The following is a 15,456-nucleotide window of genomic DNA, read 5'->3' on the forward strand; positions in this document are numbered from 1 at the left end:
GGCAGCACCAGCTATGTCTAAAATGACAGCATTTATAAAAATAGACTTTCAAGATAACTTGTAGTCTAACTCTGTTCATAAATTAGATGCTCCTAAAACTATGGGTTATTGAACTATTTTCAGTACACACCACTGCTGTAAAATTTCCGTTTAACATCCCATTCCTTGCTGCATTTGTACCTTTCACCACTGACAAGGAGTGGGAAGAAACTTCTGGTTTCCCAAATCCTGCTGCTTGCGGTGAAGGACAGCCATGCCACACTGCCTTACTCACATATTTATTGAGCTCTGTTTCCAAATGAGGTAAGGCACTGGCCCTCACTGTTGCTACTGTGAGGTCTGGCTTACTTGATGGCTCTTTGTGCCTTGTTTGGGTGGAAAATACTCTTCAAACAGGAGGAGAAATAGACCCATCCTTACAATCACATAGGGGTTTGGGGGTTTTGTGTTTGTTTTTATTCTTCTTCTTTCCTCCTTCTTTTCATTACCAGGAACCTGCTCTTGTGGTAACTAGAAAACTGCTTGATGCTTGGCTGGTTTCTACCTCTGTTCTTGTGCAGCACTGTCGCCTAGCTTAAATAACTGCTCCCTTTTCTCATTTCTTACACGAGACACTTCTACTAACACATCCTAAAAGATGGGTCTTTCCCCCCACAAAACACCATCGCGTTTTTGACTCCTGGGCAGCCTATGATGCACTACAAACCGGTTTCTTCTGTGCTGCTGTTCCCTAGACAGCTACGTCCCGGCTTGTATTTACCCATTTGACTCCTTCCTTCTGTCTGGATTGGTTTCAATCCTCCTTTCAGCAGCGCCCAGCCCCGGCTCACCCCGCGGGGCAGGCCCTGGCCCCGGCCCCGGCGCCGTACCCCGGCCTACCCGCGGCCTCACCCCGACAGCGGCGGCGGCCCCGCGGGGCCGGGTCTGGGTCCGTGTCCCCGGGGCGGGGCGGGGCCGGGCCCAAGGCGGGGCCGGCGCGGGCTGAGGCATGGCGGCGGCGGAGCGGCGTGAGCGCCGGGCCGGTGGGGGGGCACGGCCGTGCCTGCGAGCGGCGGTGGGTCGGGCGCTATTTCACCGCCGCCCGCGGGCCCCGCAGCCCCGGGCTCGGCTGAGCCGCAGCGGGGGCTCGGCGGGGCCTGCGGGAGGGCTGGGCCGTGCGGTGAGGCGGAGGGGGTGAGGTGAGGGGTCAGCTGGGTCCTCTCTGCCCGCAGCCTCCTACAGATTCGTGGTCCTTCTCTTCAACTGCCTCCTCACCTTCGGCTCCTACTTCTGCTTCGACATCCCCAGTGTCCTGCAGGAGCAGTTCCAGGGGGTAAGCGCTGGGTGTTCGGCGGGGCCGCGGTCCGGCAGCGGGGCCGCGGTCCGGCAGCGGGGCCGCGGTCCGGCAGCGGGGCCGCGGTCCGGCAGCGGGGCCGCGGTCCGGCAGCGGGGCCGCGGTCCGGCAGCGGGGCCGCGGTCCGGCAGCGGGGGCCGGCCGCAAAAGGCAGAACCAGCAACACGGAGGCCGCGGCCGTCAGCAGAGGTTCAAAACCTTTTGTTATGGTGTTGGTAGAGGAGTGGAGCTCCAAGGGCCTGTGTTCCGCTCCCTAGGGGTGGAGTTGTTGCTGGTGTGTTTCTGTGAAGAAGATGCACGAAGTCAGGACAGGCGGTGAGGGGTTTGAGTTTTCACTACTGCCTGGAGAACTGGAAATCTAAAACCTGTCTGTGCTGTTGGCTGCACTGATGAAGTTCAGAGTTAGCATGGTGTTCATGCCACGCTGCACATAGGAGATACTTAGAATTGACCGTTAGTACCTGTGCTGGGCTGGGAGACTAGCGATGGTGGAGTCTGAAGACTAGAAAGGACTTTCTGGGTCTTCGGATCCAAACCTCTTCATGCTGCAGGGATCACATCGCATGTTTGCTAGCTGAAAGCGAGCCGTGCAGGGAGACCACAGGAGGATCACCGTGTAAAAACTAGTCGTCTTCTCAAATGCTAGAAAGTTTTGTTGTTCAGCGTTCAGACTGATATCCCGGTTGATTTCTGGGGTTTCCCCAGGGGTGCTGCAGTCCCAAAGTTCCTACCCGTATTCCTGAATACCTGACGAATTCTTACTTGACTTATTTATCTGTCATTGCAGTTGTTTCATGCCTTTTGGGAGCAGGTTTTACTCATATGTGCCATCTGCTGGTATATCAGTATGCGTAGGCCGAGAGTCGCTGTCCTGGGCTTTGTCTGCTTCAGTAGCAGAGACGGGTACAGCTGCGTGTGACTTTTTGGTTTTTTAATGGACTTAATCCATAACATTCACACAGTGAACTCAAGGCTAAATCGGGTGCAATTTGTTACTGCAAACAGAGTAAAAAAAAGTAAAATAGGTCAGTATTCATTCCTTGATCCTCCACAACTTCTGCAGGTCTGTGGGAGAAGAGTCATGTCATGTCGTATTACCTGGGTAACTTTATAGGGTAGCAAAACCAAGCCATATTTTTCTGTTAGGTACTGTGCAAAGAGTGTTTGTATCAGTTGACACTCTCATCATATTTTTACTCTGGTAAATTTAGCCTCTACCTGCCTTACACAAGGGGTACAGTGGTAGTCAGAGCATCGAAGACCAGTGCTTGCAGCAAAACCACTTTGATCTAGAGAACTGTTTCCCCACAGCCTCGGATGTTTCTACTACAGCGGATGTGAGGGGTTTATGAATGTGATGGCTATAAGCAAATCATGTGGGGAAAATCACACTTTCCTTGTCCTTATTCAAGAATTTAAGCTTGTGCCTACTGGTGTGGAAGACCTAGTATCCATTTCCTAGTGCAGGTAGGTTTTTAGTAGTTGGAGATCCAGGGTTCTTTCCTGATCATATGGTGTTGAGATGTTGCTTTTCAGTAGCAAAACTGATGTTACTAAATCATGCCTGGGCTACCAGTTTCCTGCTGTTCAACAAATGCTTTATAGCAGTGAATTAATATGGACTGCACTTATGTTTTGTATTTACACACTGCTTAAGACTTTATAGCATATAATGAAGAGTCAGAACAAGATAACTATAGCCAAGAAACTAAGGGATCAAATAAACCTCATGGTGCAGCCTCCTGGCTTTTCTTTTGGACTGAAATGTGTATAGAAGTGCTGAGCCCCTGCCGCTACTGCCGCAGAAAGGGAAAGGGAGGGTGTGCCGTGCCAACGGCCAGTCATTTCTTGTTGGACAAGGGCTGGCGTCCTGGGAGAAGACCCAAGTCTGCTAATTCCTGGTCGTGGAAGTCGGAACTGAGTAAGAGAAATAGAATTTTAGTAGGCAAGAGCTAAACTTAATTTTTAGAGGAATGCATGGGTTTTCAGCTGTGTCTGCTGCCTAACACAGGCATCGTAACTTCTTATGCAGAACTTGACCTGCCCCAATGGAACCCGTCATAACAGCACGGGCCTTAACAGCACGCTGGACTGTGTGGAAGGCTTAGGAATGACACCTGCACAATACAATTTGCTGTACGCGATCTATGCTTGGACGTAAGTCACGTTCCTCTTGATTTGAGGGGTGGGGTGGTTTCCTAGTTGCTTCCCAGCAGCAAGATACAAATGTTTCTGTGCTTGTTTTCTCCTAGAAATGCGGTAGTGGTTATTCTGGCTGGATTCCTGATTGATAAACTAGGAAATTGCTGTAAGTTCTGAGGATCGATTAATTTATTCCTGTACTGAAGTGGGATTTCAGGCTTCTTTCAGCACAAAGGGATGATCAAAGGTTGCACTTCAGTAAGACTGCAGAGGGATGGGAGAAGAGGGACAGCTCTGTGTGCAGAGTGTGTGACAGTTAGTTGGGCAGCTCCGTGAAGGAACTGAGACATTTTAATCATTTGACCACTGACTTACCTGAATTTCTGACGTGCATGTAACAGTGACTAGTGTTATCTGCTTTCGATGGGACAAACTGATAAGTAGCATTATGCTCTCTGCTCTGACATTTGTTCTGGGCTGTGCCATAACCCCAGCAAATGCAGTTGTGCTCTGTCTCTGTATCACAGAGTTAAACATCTTATTGCGAGGAGACAGAGGCACAGAGGAGGAGGTTGCTGGCTCTAGGCCATATTTGTGTAGTGGAGCTCAGGACAGGAACAGGGACTGTAGAGTTTGGAGTCCTCTGCCTGAGTCTGCCTCTCTAACCTTCCACCATGATAATATTGTCATTATTTTGAGGATTCCTAGGTCATTTTATAAAGAGACCAGCCTTTACAAAATTAAAATAATGAGGGTAAACTAATGGAAGCCCACAGGTTTACTGGTGTGTTTTGAGGTTGCTTTTTTGCTTTTTGACAAAGATTGCTTTTGTCCTGATCTCAGCATGTCTGTTGAGGTTTGTGTATTTTTTTTCTGTTTCTCTCTAGTTGGTGTCTTTGTTTTCTCTCTTCTGACTGTGCTGGGATCATCAACCTTTGCTCTAGGCTCACATTTCAAGGGGTCGCCATACCTCCTGCCAGTGATGCTGGAAGGAAGACTCCTCTTTGGCTCTGCGAATGGGTCACTTACTAGTAAGGAACTCACATTCTTAATTACACCTCACCAGCGGGTCATGATACATTTTTATTTTGCCTCCTCGACCCTTGTCCTACCGGTCAGCTTCACCTGCTCTGCACCAGGAACCTACGTTGCTAACAGAAGAACACTGCTCCTTGAAGGGTTGTGTGGATTTAATGTGTGCCAAAATGTTTAAAAGGCTTCCCCTCTAACAAGTTTGTCCTTCTCCCAGGGGTGGGGACTGACATGTGATTGCTATGCCTTTGGGGTTATTTTTGCTTGTCTTATTTGAGGGATAAATTCACCTCCCATGTCCCAGCATGATTTAGTATGTTTTAAAATGGACTGTGAAGTTGACACATACTACCTCCGCTTGGGATGCGTAGAGGTCTCTTACCCCAGCTTGAGGGGCTGAGTTTGTTGCTTCTGTGCAATGCTCTTGGCCAAGTCTGTTCCAGAGAGGATTTTTGTCTTCTCCCAGTTGTGCAGAATCGTATCACGGCCTTCTGGTTCAAGGGGAAGGAACTGGCACTGGCATTTGGACTGACTCTGTCTTTCTCCCGTCTTGGGAGTGTCCTCAACTTCTTCACCCAGCAGTTTGAGGCAAAGTTTGGAATGCAGTGGACACTCTGGGGAGGTGAGTTTCTGGGGTACATTGGCCTTTTGTTTTCTAGACCTGAGGCTAGCCTGTTTCATCCAGTTAGCAAAAGTACCTGAAAGAGACAATGGAAGGTAGCAGGAGGAGGCACATTACTTTCCAGTTTTTCCTGTTGCTTTCTGTATGCAATGGAGTGGTGTTTTCTTCACTGATGCCTGAAAACCCTCTCTAAAGCCATAGTGTCAGCCTGACAGTTTTGTTTGCAGTTTTCTTTAGATATTTTAACAACTGCAGTCACAGGTAGTCAGTGCTTAATGTAGATTTACCTGCATGGAATGGAAACTTCAGTGTGAAACGAAAGAGAAATCTAATGTGTTTGTTCTTTGGGATTTTAGCTAGCAGAACATGCTGGTGCTATGGTAGTTTTTATATTGGTCTCAGCATAAGATGCCTTGCACCTGGGCTGACAAAACCGTAGGTTTCAATTACTGTGAGAAGAAGAATCTGAATTACATGTTTCTTAGTGTGAATCTGTTCTAGGGCTCGTATCTTTGGAGAGTTGGGTCTCTGTCCTCTGGTGCAGGGAGATACGATCTGTCTCTAGTGGCAGGGATGAGCTGTTTCGGTAGTGGCACTCAGGTGCTCTGGTGTTCTGGGGTGGTGATGCTAGGGAGACCTGCCTCAGGGCATCCTTTGTGTACAGGGACTCAGTGATTATAGGATTATAGAAAGTGTTATTTCCCAAACAAGAGAACAGTATGGGCCGTCACTTGTGGAAAGGAGGATGCACCTGTGAGAGAAATCTCTTGCAGAAATGGAAGCCCATTGCTCTCCTCTGATTCCAGCTCTCAGAGAAGAAACTGTGGGTGGGCATGGAGTGTTGGATCCCATCTGATGCTGTTAGTTTTGTGCTCAGGCAGTATTTGCAAGCACATCACAGCAACTTCAGTAGCCTATGAGGGGATAAATACATCAGACAAAGTGTATATGAATCACAGGGATGTTTGGGCTCTTTGGAAAACAAAATGGATGCAGATCTCTTTCTGAGAGGAGGATGTCTGCAGCAGATGCCTATTGCCAAACTTGCTTCTGGCATATGCAGCATGATCTGACTCGCTTCTCTGGTGCTGGGTGTGCTAACAGGTCAAATTGCTGTAGTAACTGCAGTAGGTCATTTAAAGGAAGAGGTGTGACTTGGCTTCCAGTACCAGCCTATGTGTGATACCTCTCCTGCTCAGGGACTGTGGAAGTTTCTTAATGGCTGGTTTGTTTTAACCTTGGGTTTGTTGTGCACTGGCCTGCGGCAGTTTAGAAGGCGTTCTGGCCATAGTCCAACAAAGTGTCTGTCCTTAGAGAGGAGTGGGGCTTTAGCTTCACTGGCCTCAGGCAATTCTGCATTGTGTTGGAAGCTTAGTGGACAAAGAGCTCAAGGACTCTGACAGGGTGGTAAGAGGTGAGTGGCCCTACTATATGGCTGCAGTGGGGAAGGCTGTTAATGTTAAGAGAAGCCAGGAGTAGGAGTCAGAGAGACTGCTACATATTATGTGCAGATGGTTTTGTCATTCAGCTCTCTCCACACTGAGGAATTTTTAACACCTCTTGTCTTTTCCAGGTGCCCTGCTCTGTGTGCTTGGTTTTGTTTCAGCCCTCACAGTCAGTGTACTAGATAAAGTGGGCATGAAGCAACTGGGCTTGGATGGGGTGATCCAGCAGGAATCCAAAAAAGTGGTATGTGGTGCCCAGATAGCTTTTCCATCTTGGTCTCTGAAAGCCTGGGGTGCATGAGCATGGCTTTTGCAGTGCAGGGGAGCCTGCAGGAGTAAGAGCTGGTCCTGGCCAGACGAGGGCATTACCACCACGTGGCTAAATCTTGCAGAGCAGTTCTTCAGGTACTTCTGAGGATATTGCATCTGCAAGCCACCAGAAAAGTGTAGATTTTCTCTGTAGAGCCTGTGTGTTCACAGCCTTCCGGAGAGCTGAGTTAGAACTCTGAAGGGCATTGCTTTTCTGAGCCAGTTACTTCTTGTCTGTAGGCGGCTCAGAGGAGGATTTTGTGCATAAGACTAGGTAGTAGCCTCTCTCTGGAACTGCTTTCTGGCTCACAGGATCCGTGATAGAAAATAGCTAATCTGGCCAGTACTGAACTATCTTCTGCCAGCCCTTATCCTCCATTCCTCCTTGCATTCTTCTGTCTAGGAACAAGCACTACAGACAACTTGGTTTGAAAGACAGGTGTCTGCTGAGGAAGGCAGGAGCCTCCTTTGAAATGGAAAACGCAACCCCCTTCCCTCCAAATTATTATAATTTTGAAAATTAAGGGGGCCTTCAGGCAAAGATATGGGGAATAGGAATAACAGTTCTTTACTAGTATATATATATATATAACACAAGGCAGGAAAAAAACCCAAACAACCCACTGGTTTACACTGACAGAGTCAGAAATACAACCTGACACCCTGTTAGGGTGGCAGTAGCAGTCCGGTAAGATGGTGGCTGCAGTCCTCCTGAAGCGATGGATGTAGTTCTGTTGAAGCAGCGATCTTGTAAAAGGGTCTGGTCTTCCTCCGAAGGTCCAGTGGTAGGTAGGTAGCTCTTGTCCTCTGGAACTCCAGGGGGGAGGGAAAAACTCCTCTGGGAATCCAGTGGAAGAAGGCTGCTAGGGTGTTCGAGATCTCAGTTTCTATTTAGCATGGACTGCTTGGCTCCTTCCCACCCCGCCCCCCCCCCCCCCCCCCCCGCCCCCGGGGCGGAGCATCTCACAGTGGGATGGGGAGTCGTGAGGCAGTTCCTTGATGGGCCATTAACAGGAGATAGTCCAGGAGCGGGTTATCTATGGGTCAGGCGATAAGGCATTGTTGTGCCCATTAACAGAAGATAGTCCAGAGGGGGGAGGCAGGGACCACCGCCCCACCTGGTCTCAACAGCTCCTGAAGATGGTAATAGAATACTTTTGGGGCACATCTTACACTGTAACCTAGGACAGGTTGCAATTTTTATGGCACTTAAATGTATTAGACAGCTTCCTTCTCCTGAAACCAGTATTCTTATTGGTTTCTCTATCTCAGTGTTGTGACTCCTGTATCTTTCCACTGTGTTTCACTTAAGGTTTTGCAGTAGGCTTCTAATAGAACCTGCTTAGAATAGGCTCTTGCAGCCATAACCTCTATTAAAATAAGAAAGCTTTTTTTTTTTTTTCTTTATTGAATAGTGTGAAATGCTTTGGAGTCAGCACGTGCCGAATTTCTGTTAGAGGTACATGAGCTGCCTTTCAATTCCCTTTTTACCTGCTGTTACATCTTTAATTTTTTGTGACCTTCAATGGCTTGCAGAAGGTGACATTGGTGTGGAGCTGAAGAGCATTTCCTGGTGAGTAAGGGCACATCTTATCTTTGCAGCGGATTCAGGACATCCAGGGACTTCCCCTTCGCTACTGGCTCCTGGTCCTCACCATCATGTTCTTCTACAATGGAGTCTTCCCCTTCATGGCAGACGCCAGGTATGGCTCTATGACTGTAGTCTCACTGACTGATCAGAGCCTTGCAGGCCCTCTATTTGTAGCTGACTGGGAAATATGGGGGTAATATGCTTGTTTCTTCCACTTACGAAACACAGGGAAACATGTCTTTAACACCTTGTTAAAGATATGAGGTGTGGTGGGTTGACCCTGGCCAAAATGCCAGGTGCCCACCAAAGCCACTCTATCACTCCCCTCCTTAACTGGACAGGAGAGAGGAGAGAAAAAAAATAACAACAGGCTTGTGGGGTTGAGATAAGGACAGGGAGATCACTCAGCATTTACTGTCACGGGCAAAACAGACTCAACTGAAGGGAAATGTAATTTATTACCAATTAATTCAGAGAGGAGTAATGAGAAATAAACCCAAATCTTAAAACACCTTCACCCCCACCCCTCCCTCCTTTCCCGGGCATAACTTTGATCCCGATTTTCCTCCCTCCTCCCCCCCAGCAGCACAGGGGGAAAAACAGGGAATGGGGGTTGGGGTCAGTTCATCACACTGCTGTTTTCTGCCGCTTCTTCCTCCTCAGGGGGAGGATTCCTCACACGTTTCCCCTGCTCCAGTGTGGGGTCCCCCTCATGGGAGAAAGTCCTCCATGACTTCTCCAGCATGAGTCTTCCCACGGGTTCAGTCCTTCATGAACTGCTCCAGCGTGGGTCTCCTCCATGGGGTGCAGTCCTTCAGGATCCAACCGCTCCAGCATGAGCCCCCCTCACGGGGTCACCAGCAGCAAACCTGCTCCAGCATGGGCTTCTCTCTTTCCACGGGCCACAGGTCCTGCCAGGAGCCTGCTCCGGTGCAGGCTTCCCACGGGGTCACAGCCTCCTTCAGGCATCCACCTACTCCGGCGTGGGGGCCCTCCACGGGGTGTAGGCAGTCATCTGCTCCGCCGCCCATGGGCTGCAGGGGGACAGCCTGCTTCACCATGGTCTTCACCACAGGTTGCAGGGGAATCGCTGCTCCACTGCCTGGAGCATCTCCTCCCCCCCTTCTTCACTGACCTTGGTGTCTGCAGGATGTTTCTCTCCTATATTCTCACTCCTCTCACTCGCTGCAATTCCTGCTGTGCAACAGCTTTTTCACTTTCTTACATACGTTATCACAGAGGTGAAAAATGCTGTCGCTGATGGGCTCGGCCTTGGCCAGCGGCGGGTCCGTCTTAAAGCCGTCTGGCATTGGCTATATCTGACATAGGGGAAATTCTAGCAACTTCATACAGAAGCCACCCGTTACCCCCCCTCAACCAAAACCTTGCCACGCAGACCCGTTACATGAGGGTTCTTTGGCCTTTCTTTCCCTTCAAAGGTGAGGGAGGCTTCTGAAGGAAAGCAAAAATAACTGAAAGGGAAATGATTCATCCAATATTTAAAGGTTGGAACACTGCCAAAGGAGGATCAGAAGGATTTGGGAGAAGGGGAGAAATACTTTATTTAAAAAATAGCCCTTAGACGTTTCACCTTTGTGATAGCCCAGCAAAGCGGCTGTCTTTTGAGCTGGGTGGGGCGTTGGCTTCACAGGCCTGGGGTAGCTCTGTCCTGCAGTTCCTGCAGTTGTCTGCTGTGTTTAGAAGAGAGCTACACTTGCCTCAGCCTGGGTTTTAAGTGAGGAAGGCTTTGCATCCCAGCACAAGGCTTGCAGGCTTCCTTTTTTTATGCCTTCATTTGTTTAAAACAAAGCAGCAACCTGCTCAACTGAACTGGGGCTCCTGTTTCTGTCCCGTGGCTCTGCCACAGACGTGGCATTTTGCTGCTTTTTTGTGTTCGTGGATGATGCGGTTTCTATCACATAATGACTGTGAACTTTTGTATTAGCAAAGGCCTGCAGTAAAAAAAAAAAAAAAAAAATTTTGGTAGTATTTCATCAGTGATTATAGGAAACCACTGTGAAATTGGGAGTGAGGAAGTGTCATCAACATAACAAATGTACAAGTGACCTCTTACTAGTAAATCCATTCAGGGTGGCAAGGATCGTCATGGCCTCGATGAGATGGGTTTTCTATCAGTTGCCCTCTCATTTTAACTGAAAACAGTGTCTGTTGGTCACACAGAATCCTCATTTCCGCAGTCCTACCTCCCTGCAGAATTTTGTTTTTTTGCTCCCTGTGGAGGAAAAGTTCAGACACTGAGTCGCGTTTTGTGGCAAAAATGCTGTGCTGCATCCCAGTTGGAAAAATAATGGTCCCAAGGCTGCTGCTCTTTGGTGAATTCTGTTGCAGTGAATCTTCATGGGTCAGTGTCTTGTTTCACACTTTGCTGACAGCACAGGCTATAAAGGCTCATTATTACTAATGGTGAGTAGCTGTGCAAGTAGCCAAACCAGGTTTAAGTTGCTACAAGATCCTCTAAAGAAACTAGTCTTTCTAAGCTTACAATTGTATGACTGTAAATTCTGTAAAAATTTGCATAAGTTTTAATGCCATTTTTGTGTGTCCCTAACAAAGGTGAATGGCTTATTTCCAACTGAAATGCAAAACTTGGTTTATATGTTTTCTGCTTTAACCAGGTCTCCTTAAAGGTGCCAAGGGGGAATTTCTGGTACTTCCAGAAATGCAGATGTTGAACGTAAATGCTGATCTTTGCTGCTGGAGTATTTTAAAATGTTTTTCCAGCCCCTCAGCATTCTCACCCTTGGGTTCATGCTGCTTTGTGCCTCTTCAAAGAGAATATAAAGAATCCATCTCTATGTTTTGGACAGGTGACAGCAAATTGCTGCTTGTGAGCTGTGCTGATGTAATTGAATATCTGCCCAACTTTAACCTGCAGCTTTACTCTGCACTTGCAGAAGCATCTTGAAAGTGGCCATTTAAGCTACCAGCTTCTCAATGGTGTGCACCAGTTAAAAAAGAAATAAAACAACAAACGCTTGGAACTACAACCCAGATGGAATCAAACTTGTTTACAGGTCCTCTCATTAAAACCCTTCCTGTCCATCTGTTTGTGCTCAGACTTACTTTCTGTCAAAATAACCAGATCAAGAGTCCTAATTATGTATTTTTCTCCCCCTTTCATTTTATTTTTAGCAAGTTTATCCAGGATAAATATTCTGGTTACAGTCGGCATGCAGCTGCTTATATTGCTGGGGCAGTGTACGACAGCTCCCTTGTTCTTTCTGGAGCAGTTGGCATATTAATTGTGAGTACCCAAAACCAGAAGTGCTTGCTGATAACTTTTTCCTAATTTTTTGAACTGTCTTTGTTACAACCCCCTCAACCAGAATGTAGTCTGTTGTTGCTGAACAAGCAGTGCTTTAATTCCTTGCAAACTGCAAGATGCACTTTAGTCTGAATTAACTCACAAGAAATAACGTTAACCTGTTTTTCCTGCTGTACCTTAGTTGTGCTGTGGTAGCATCAAGCCACAGCAAATGGCTGTACGTTTTGAGAAGCCCAAGACTGGGACAGAAAGCATCAGGAAAGGTTAACCTGCATGGAATCAGTCCCTGTTTTGTCCAACTCTTCCTTTCCTTCTTTCCGTAATTGTCAGGACCTAACGGTGTGGTTCCCCCCCTTGACTGAAGCCTGCCGCTTCACATGAGCACTGGATGCTGATGCTCTGACAAGCATTTCAGCCTCGGTGCAGGAGTACTTGGAGGAACTAGCAATAGCTCGTCTGCTACATATCGACAACGAGGAAATGACACGTTACTGCTGCTCATGCCAGCCCACTTTGCGCAGCCGCTCATGTCACGAGGATCTGTGGGAAGCAAGGATCCCTTGTAAGAGAACTTCTGTTTGTTTCCTTTATCAGGACTACATTGGACTGAGAGGCGTCTTCGCTGTTGGCTGTGCTGCCTTGACTCTGCCAGTCTTCGTTCTCCTGGCATTTACCTTTGTTCCTCCGTTAGTCTCTACCATCTGGTTGGGGGTTACTTACACCTTCGCTGCTGTAAGTTCACCACCTCGCTGCTGTAGTTGAGAGTTTTGGGGCTGTGCTCCTTCCGTCTCCTGGATGGCACATATCACTGCCCTGTCCTAAGGAGCAGGTTTAGCAGCCCCAGTTTGAAGTCATTGGCTCCTCAATCCTAAATCCTTTGGTTAGTGACAAATAACCCCAAAGAATCAACATGGAGCAAAACGCAAAGCAGAGTAAGGGACCATTTGATACAGTGTGAAGCGTTACTCTCTCTGTGCTTTTTGTAGTGTGTTTTTACCTTAAGTGTAACACCCGAATCTCCTGAGTCTTACGAGCTAAATCATCAGGTCTAACTTGCCATCAGAAGTCTGGAGTCAGGCTCTTCCAGTTCCAAATAACGCATTGTCTGTGCCATCTCGAGCTGCTTGGAAAGGACAGGGACAGTCTAGAACCAGCCAAGAGGCTGGGAAGGATAAATACCAGATTTTTTGAAGAGAAAGTACAAATGTTGATTAAGTGGGAATAATTCCTTTTTAAACCAATGACCACCGATCACCTTTAATAAGGCTTTGAGTTAATTCCTCTTCCCATTACTCCTACCAGGCTAGCATGTGGCCATCCATACCTCTTGTGGTCCCCCAAGCAACTTTAGGGACAGCTATGGGGCTTGCAACTTCTGTGCAGATGATTGGAGTTGGCCTTTCAAATCTGATTGTTGGGCACATTCTAGGAACAAAGTCCAGGTGAGAATGCTTTTCGTTTTTTCAAGCAGAGACATCCAACAGTGCTTTAGTGGAGCACTGTGAACAGAAATCTGTGTCTTTGCAACCTGATGCTGCAAGGAGCTACAGAGGTGCCTTAAGTATCCTCAGGTGACCAGTTGTTCTATCCTGTTGTGGCTTTTTCTAGTGAATTAAAGATCCCCCTTTGGCGCTGGCAACAGATGATGATCTTTATGTTGGCAAACACTGTTGCATGCATTGTTGCGTCCGTTAGCCTCAATGTTGTGGACAAGAAACAGGTAAGTGTGATGAAAGGTGAAGAACAGCCTTGCTGTTGCTTTTATTGATGTAATAGCTGTTGGGTGTGTATATAAGTAATTCCCCCAACATAAAAATGGGACTGCATAGAAAGAGATCTATCTGCTAAGATCTTGACGCAGCATGTAGTAGTCTTACCTAGTATCAGTCTTACCTAGTATCAAGCTATTGGCAGCTGTATTTTCTTGCAGGAAGGTGAGGGGAAGGGCCAGGACGCAGCTGTAGCAATATACAGGAGTATCCTTGTTGTCACTGATTGCTGCTTTGAAATTCCAGGGTGGGACACTGAACAGAACAAGAAAGGGAGCCCCTGTGGAGCAGGAGGATGGAGACTCTACAGATGCAGCACCGCTCCTTGATGATGAAACAGGAACTGAAGGCTCTAGCAGCTGAACCTTTGCAGTGCAAGAACAACAATGGCTGCCAGACACAGCACAGATCACTTTGGTTTGAAGGTGGATTTTTAGCCTGTGTATTTTAAACATCTTTAAAGGGAATCATGAAGAGAATTGTCTGCAGAGAGGGAACGTTTCCACTTTCTTATGCCTGGCACAGCAGCGTATGGTTATGCTGTGTGGTTCTTGAGAGTTCTCCAATGTACAGAAACCTGCCTGGTGCACTTTAACCACGACACTACAGTGAGTGAAGCTAACCTAGCTGAAGCTTGTGCTTAAGCCATTAGGTACTTGCTTTTCAACCTTGCATCAAAACCGCCCACATACGGTGTGCCTGCCTGGTCCACCACTGTTTCTCCGTCATGAGAATCCTGTACATCAGCACTTGCTAATGCACACACCGTGGCAGGCCGGCTGTTTCAGTTACTGCTTTTGATTAGCACCTGTCTTTCACAAATCACATATCCGTGCAAGCGACACCATCATTATTCTTTAGGCAGGAGACTGAATTAATCAAACTGATTACCTTTTGCACACAAGCCTAGCTTAATTGCTTATTACTGTACTAGAAACGCTTCCATAAGCCATGCCTATTCATTTGCCTTCAAAAGCATAAAGGGTTTTGACCTGAAATTCTGTCCTTGAAACCAGGGTGCTCTTACTCAGAAATGCTAGAGGCTTATTTTACTCAACCAACGGCCCTTTTCACTATGCAAAATGCTCACAAACGCTCACACGGTGTTTACAAAAGCACAAGGGATGCTTTAAGAATGAAGTAAACTTTAACATAGCTAAGTACAAGGAGCGCTGAAGTGAATGACTTAATGTAAATTACTACGAATTCTTAAGAGAAAGCAGCTCTGCTCAAGTTGCATTTAATATAAACACTAGTAGATTGAAAGCAATTTAGGCACTGACAGCATCCAGTAAAGCCACATTTTAAGGAGATGTCACAGAAGACAAATCCACTGATCAAAGTTTTCTTGAACTGATTTACTGAGGAGAATGTGCTCAGAGAGCAAGGTCTTCTGAAGCTACACTCTGAATTCATTTTACACCACAGACAATTAAAGGATTTCCCTGTTGGAGTCTGGTGCAGCAGAAATTTGGGGGTGGGGTGAGAAGTCACAGAACTGCAAAATCACAGACTCCTTTAGTTTGGCAGTGACCCCCTGAGATCCTCTAGTCCAACACCCCCTGCGCTCAAGCAGGGGCAGCTGGAGCAGGTTGTCCAGGACTGTGTCCGGCCAGAGTTTGAGCATCGCCGCAGATGGAGACTCTGCAACCTCTCTGGGAAGCCTGTCCCAGTCTTTGGCCACCCTCACAGTAAAAAAGTGCTTCCTTGTGGTCAGGTGGAGTTTTGGGTGGTTTAATTTGTGCCCATTGCCACTTGTTCAGAGAAGAGTCAGGCTCCCTCGTCCTCACTCCCTCCCAGCAGGTACTTAAACACACCAGTAAGATCTCCCAGAGCCATGTCCCTAAGTTACATCTCTTTCTCTCATACTAGGGAGCCCAAAACTGGTCTCAGTACTCCATGTGAGGCCTCAGCAGTGTTTTCACTC

At 47.5% G+C, this 15,456-nt stretch overlaps 1 protein-coding gene across 1 annotated transcript; it reads left to right on the forward strand.

Annotated features, from left to right (window-relative positions):
• The first annotated feature begins 988 nt into the window (after positions 1-988).
• LOC104345325 (lysosomal dipeptide transporter MFSD1-like) lies at positions 989-13,892 on the forward strand. The gene is made up of 13 exons (XM_086473260.1): positions 989-1,007; positions 1,212-1,312; positions 3,366-3,490; positions 3,586-3,641; positions 4,363-4,506; positions 4,974-5,129; positions 6,703-6,818; positions 8,486-8,586; positions 11,628-11,739; positions 12,355-12,492; positions 13,063-13,202; positions 13,369-13,480; positions 13,776-13,892. Exons 1-13 carry the CDS (start codon positions 989-991, stop codon positions 13,890-13,892), a joined length of 1,437 nt encoding a protein of 478 aa, XP_086329386.1.
• Positions 13,893-15,456: the final 1,564 nt, after the last annotated feature.

Source organism: Leptosomus discolor, chromosome 14 (genome assembly GCF_034619465.1).
Source record: "Leptosomus discolor isolate bLepDis1 chromosome 14, bLepDis1.hap2, whole genome shotgun sequence".
Classification (NCBI taxonomy): Eukaryota; Metazoa; Chordata; class Aves; order Leptosomiformes; family Leptosomidae; genus Leptosomus; species Leptosomus discolor.

Excerpts from the sequence above, each read along its gene's own strand:
- LOC104345325 (XM_086473260.1), top strand. Across the intron at positions 3,491-3,585 it reads TACGCGATCTATGCTTGGAC|AAATGCGGTAGTGGTTATTC; the intron begins GTAAGTCACGTT and ends GTTTTCTCCTAG. Across the intron at positions 11,740-12,354 it reads GAGCAGTTGGCATATTAATT|GACTACATTGGACTGAGAGG; the intron begins GTGAGTACCCAA and ends TTCCTTTATCAG.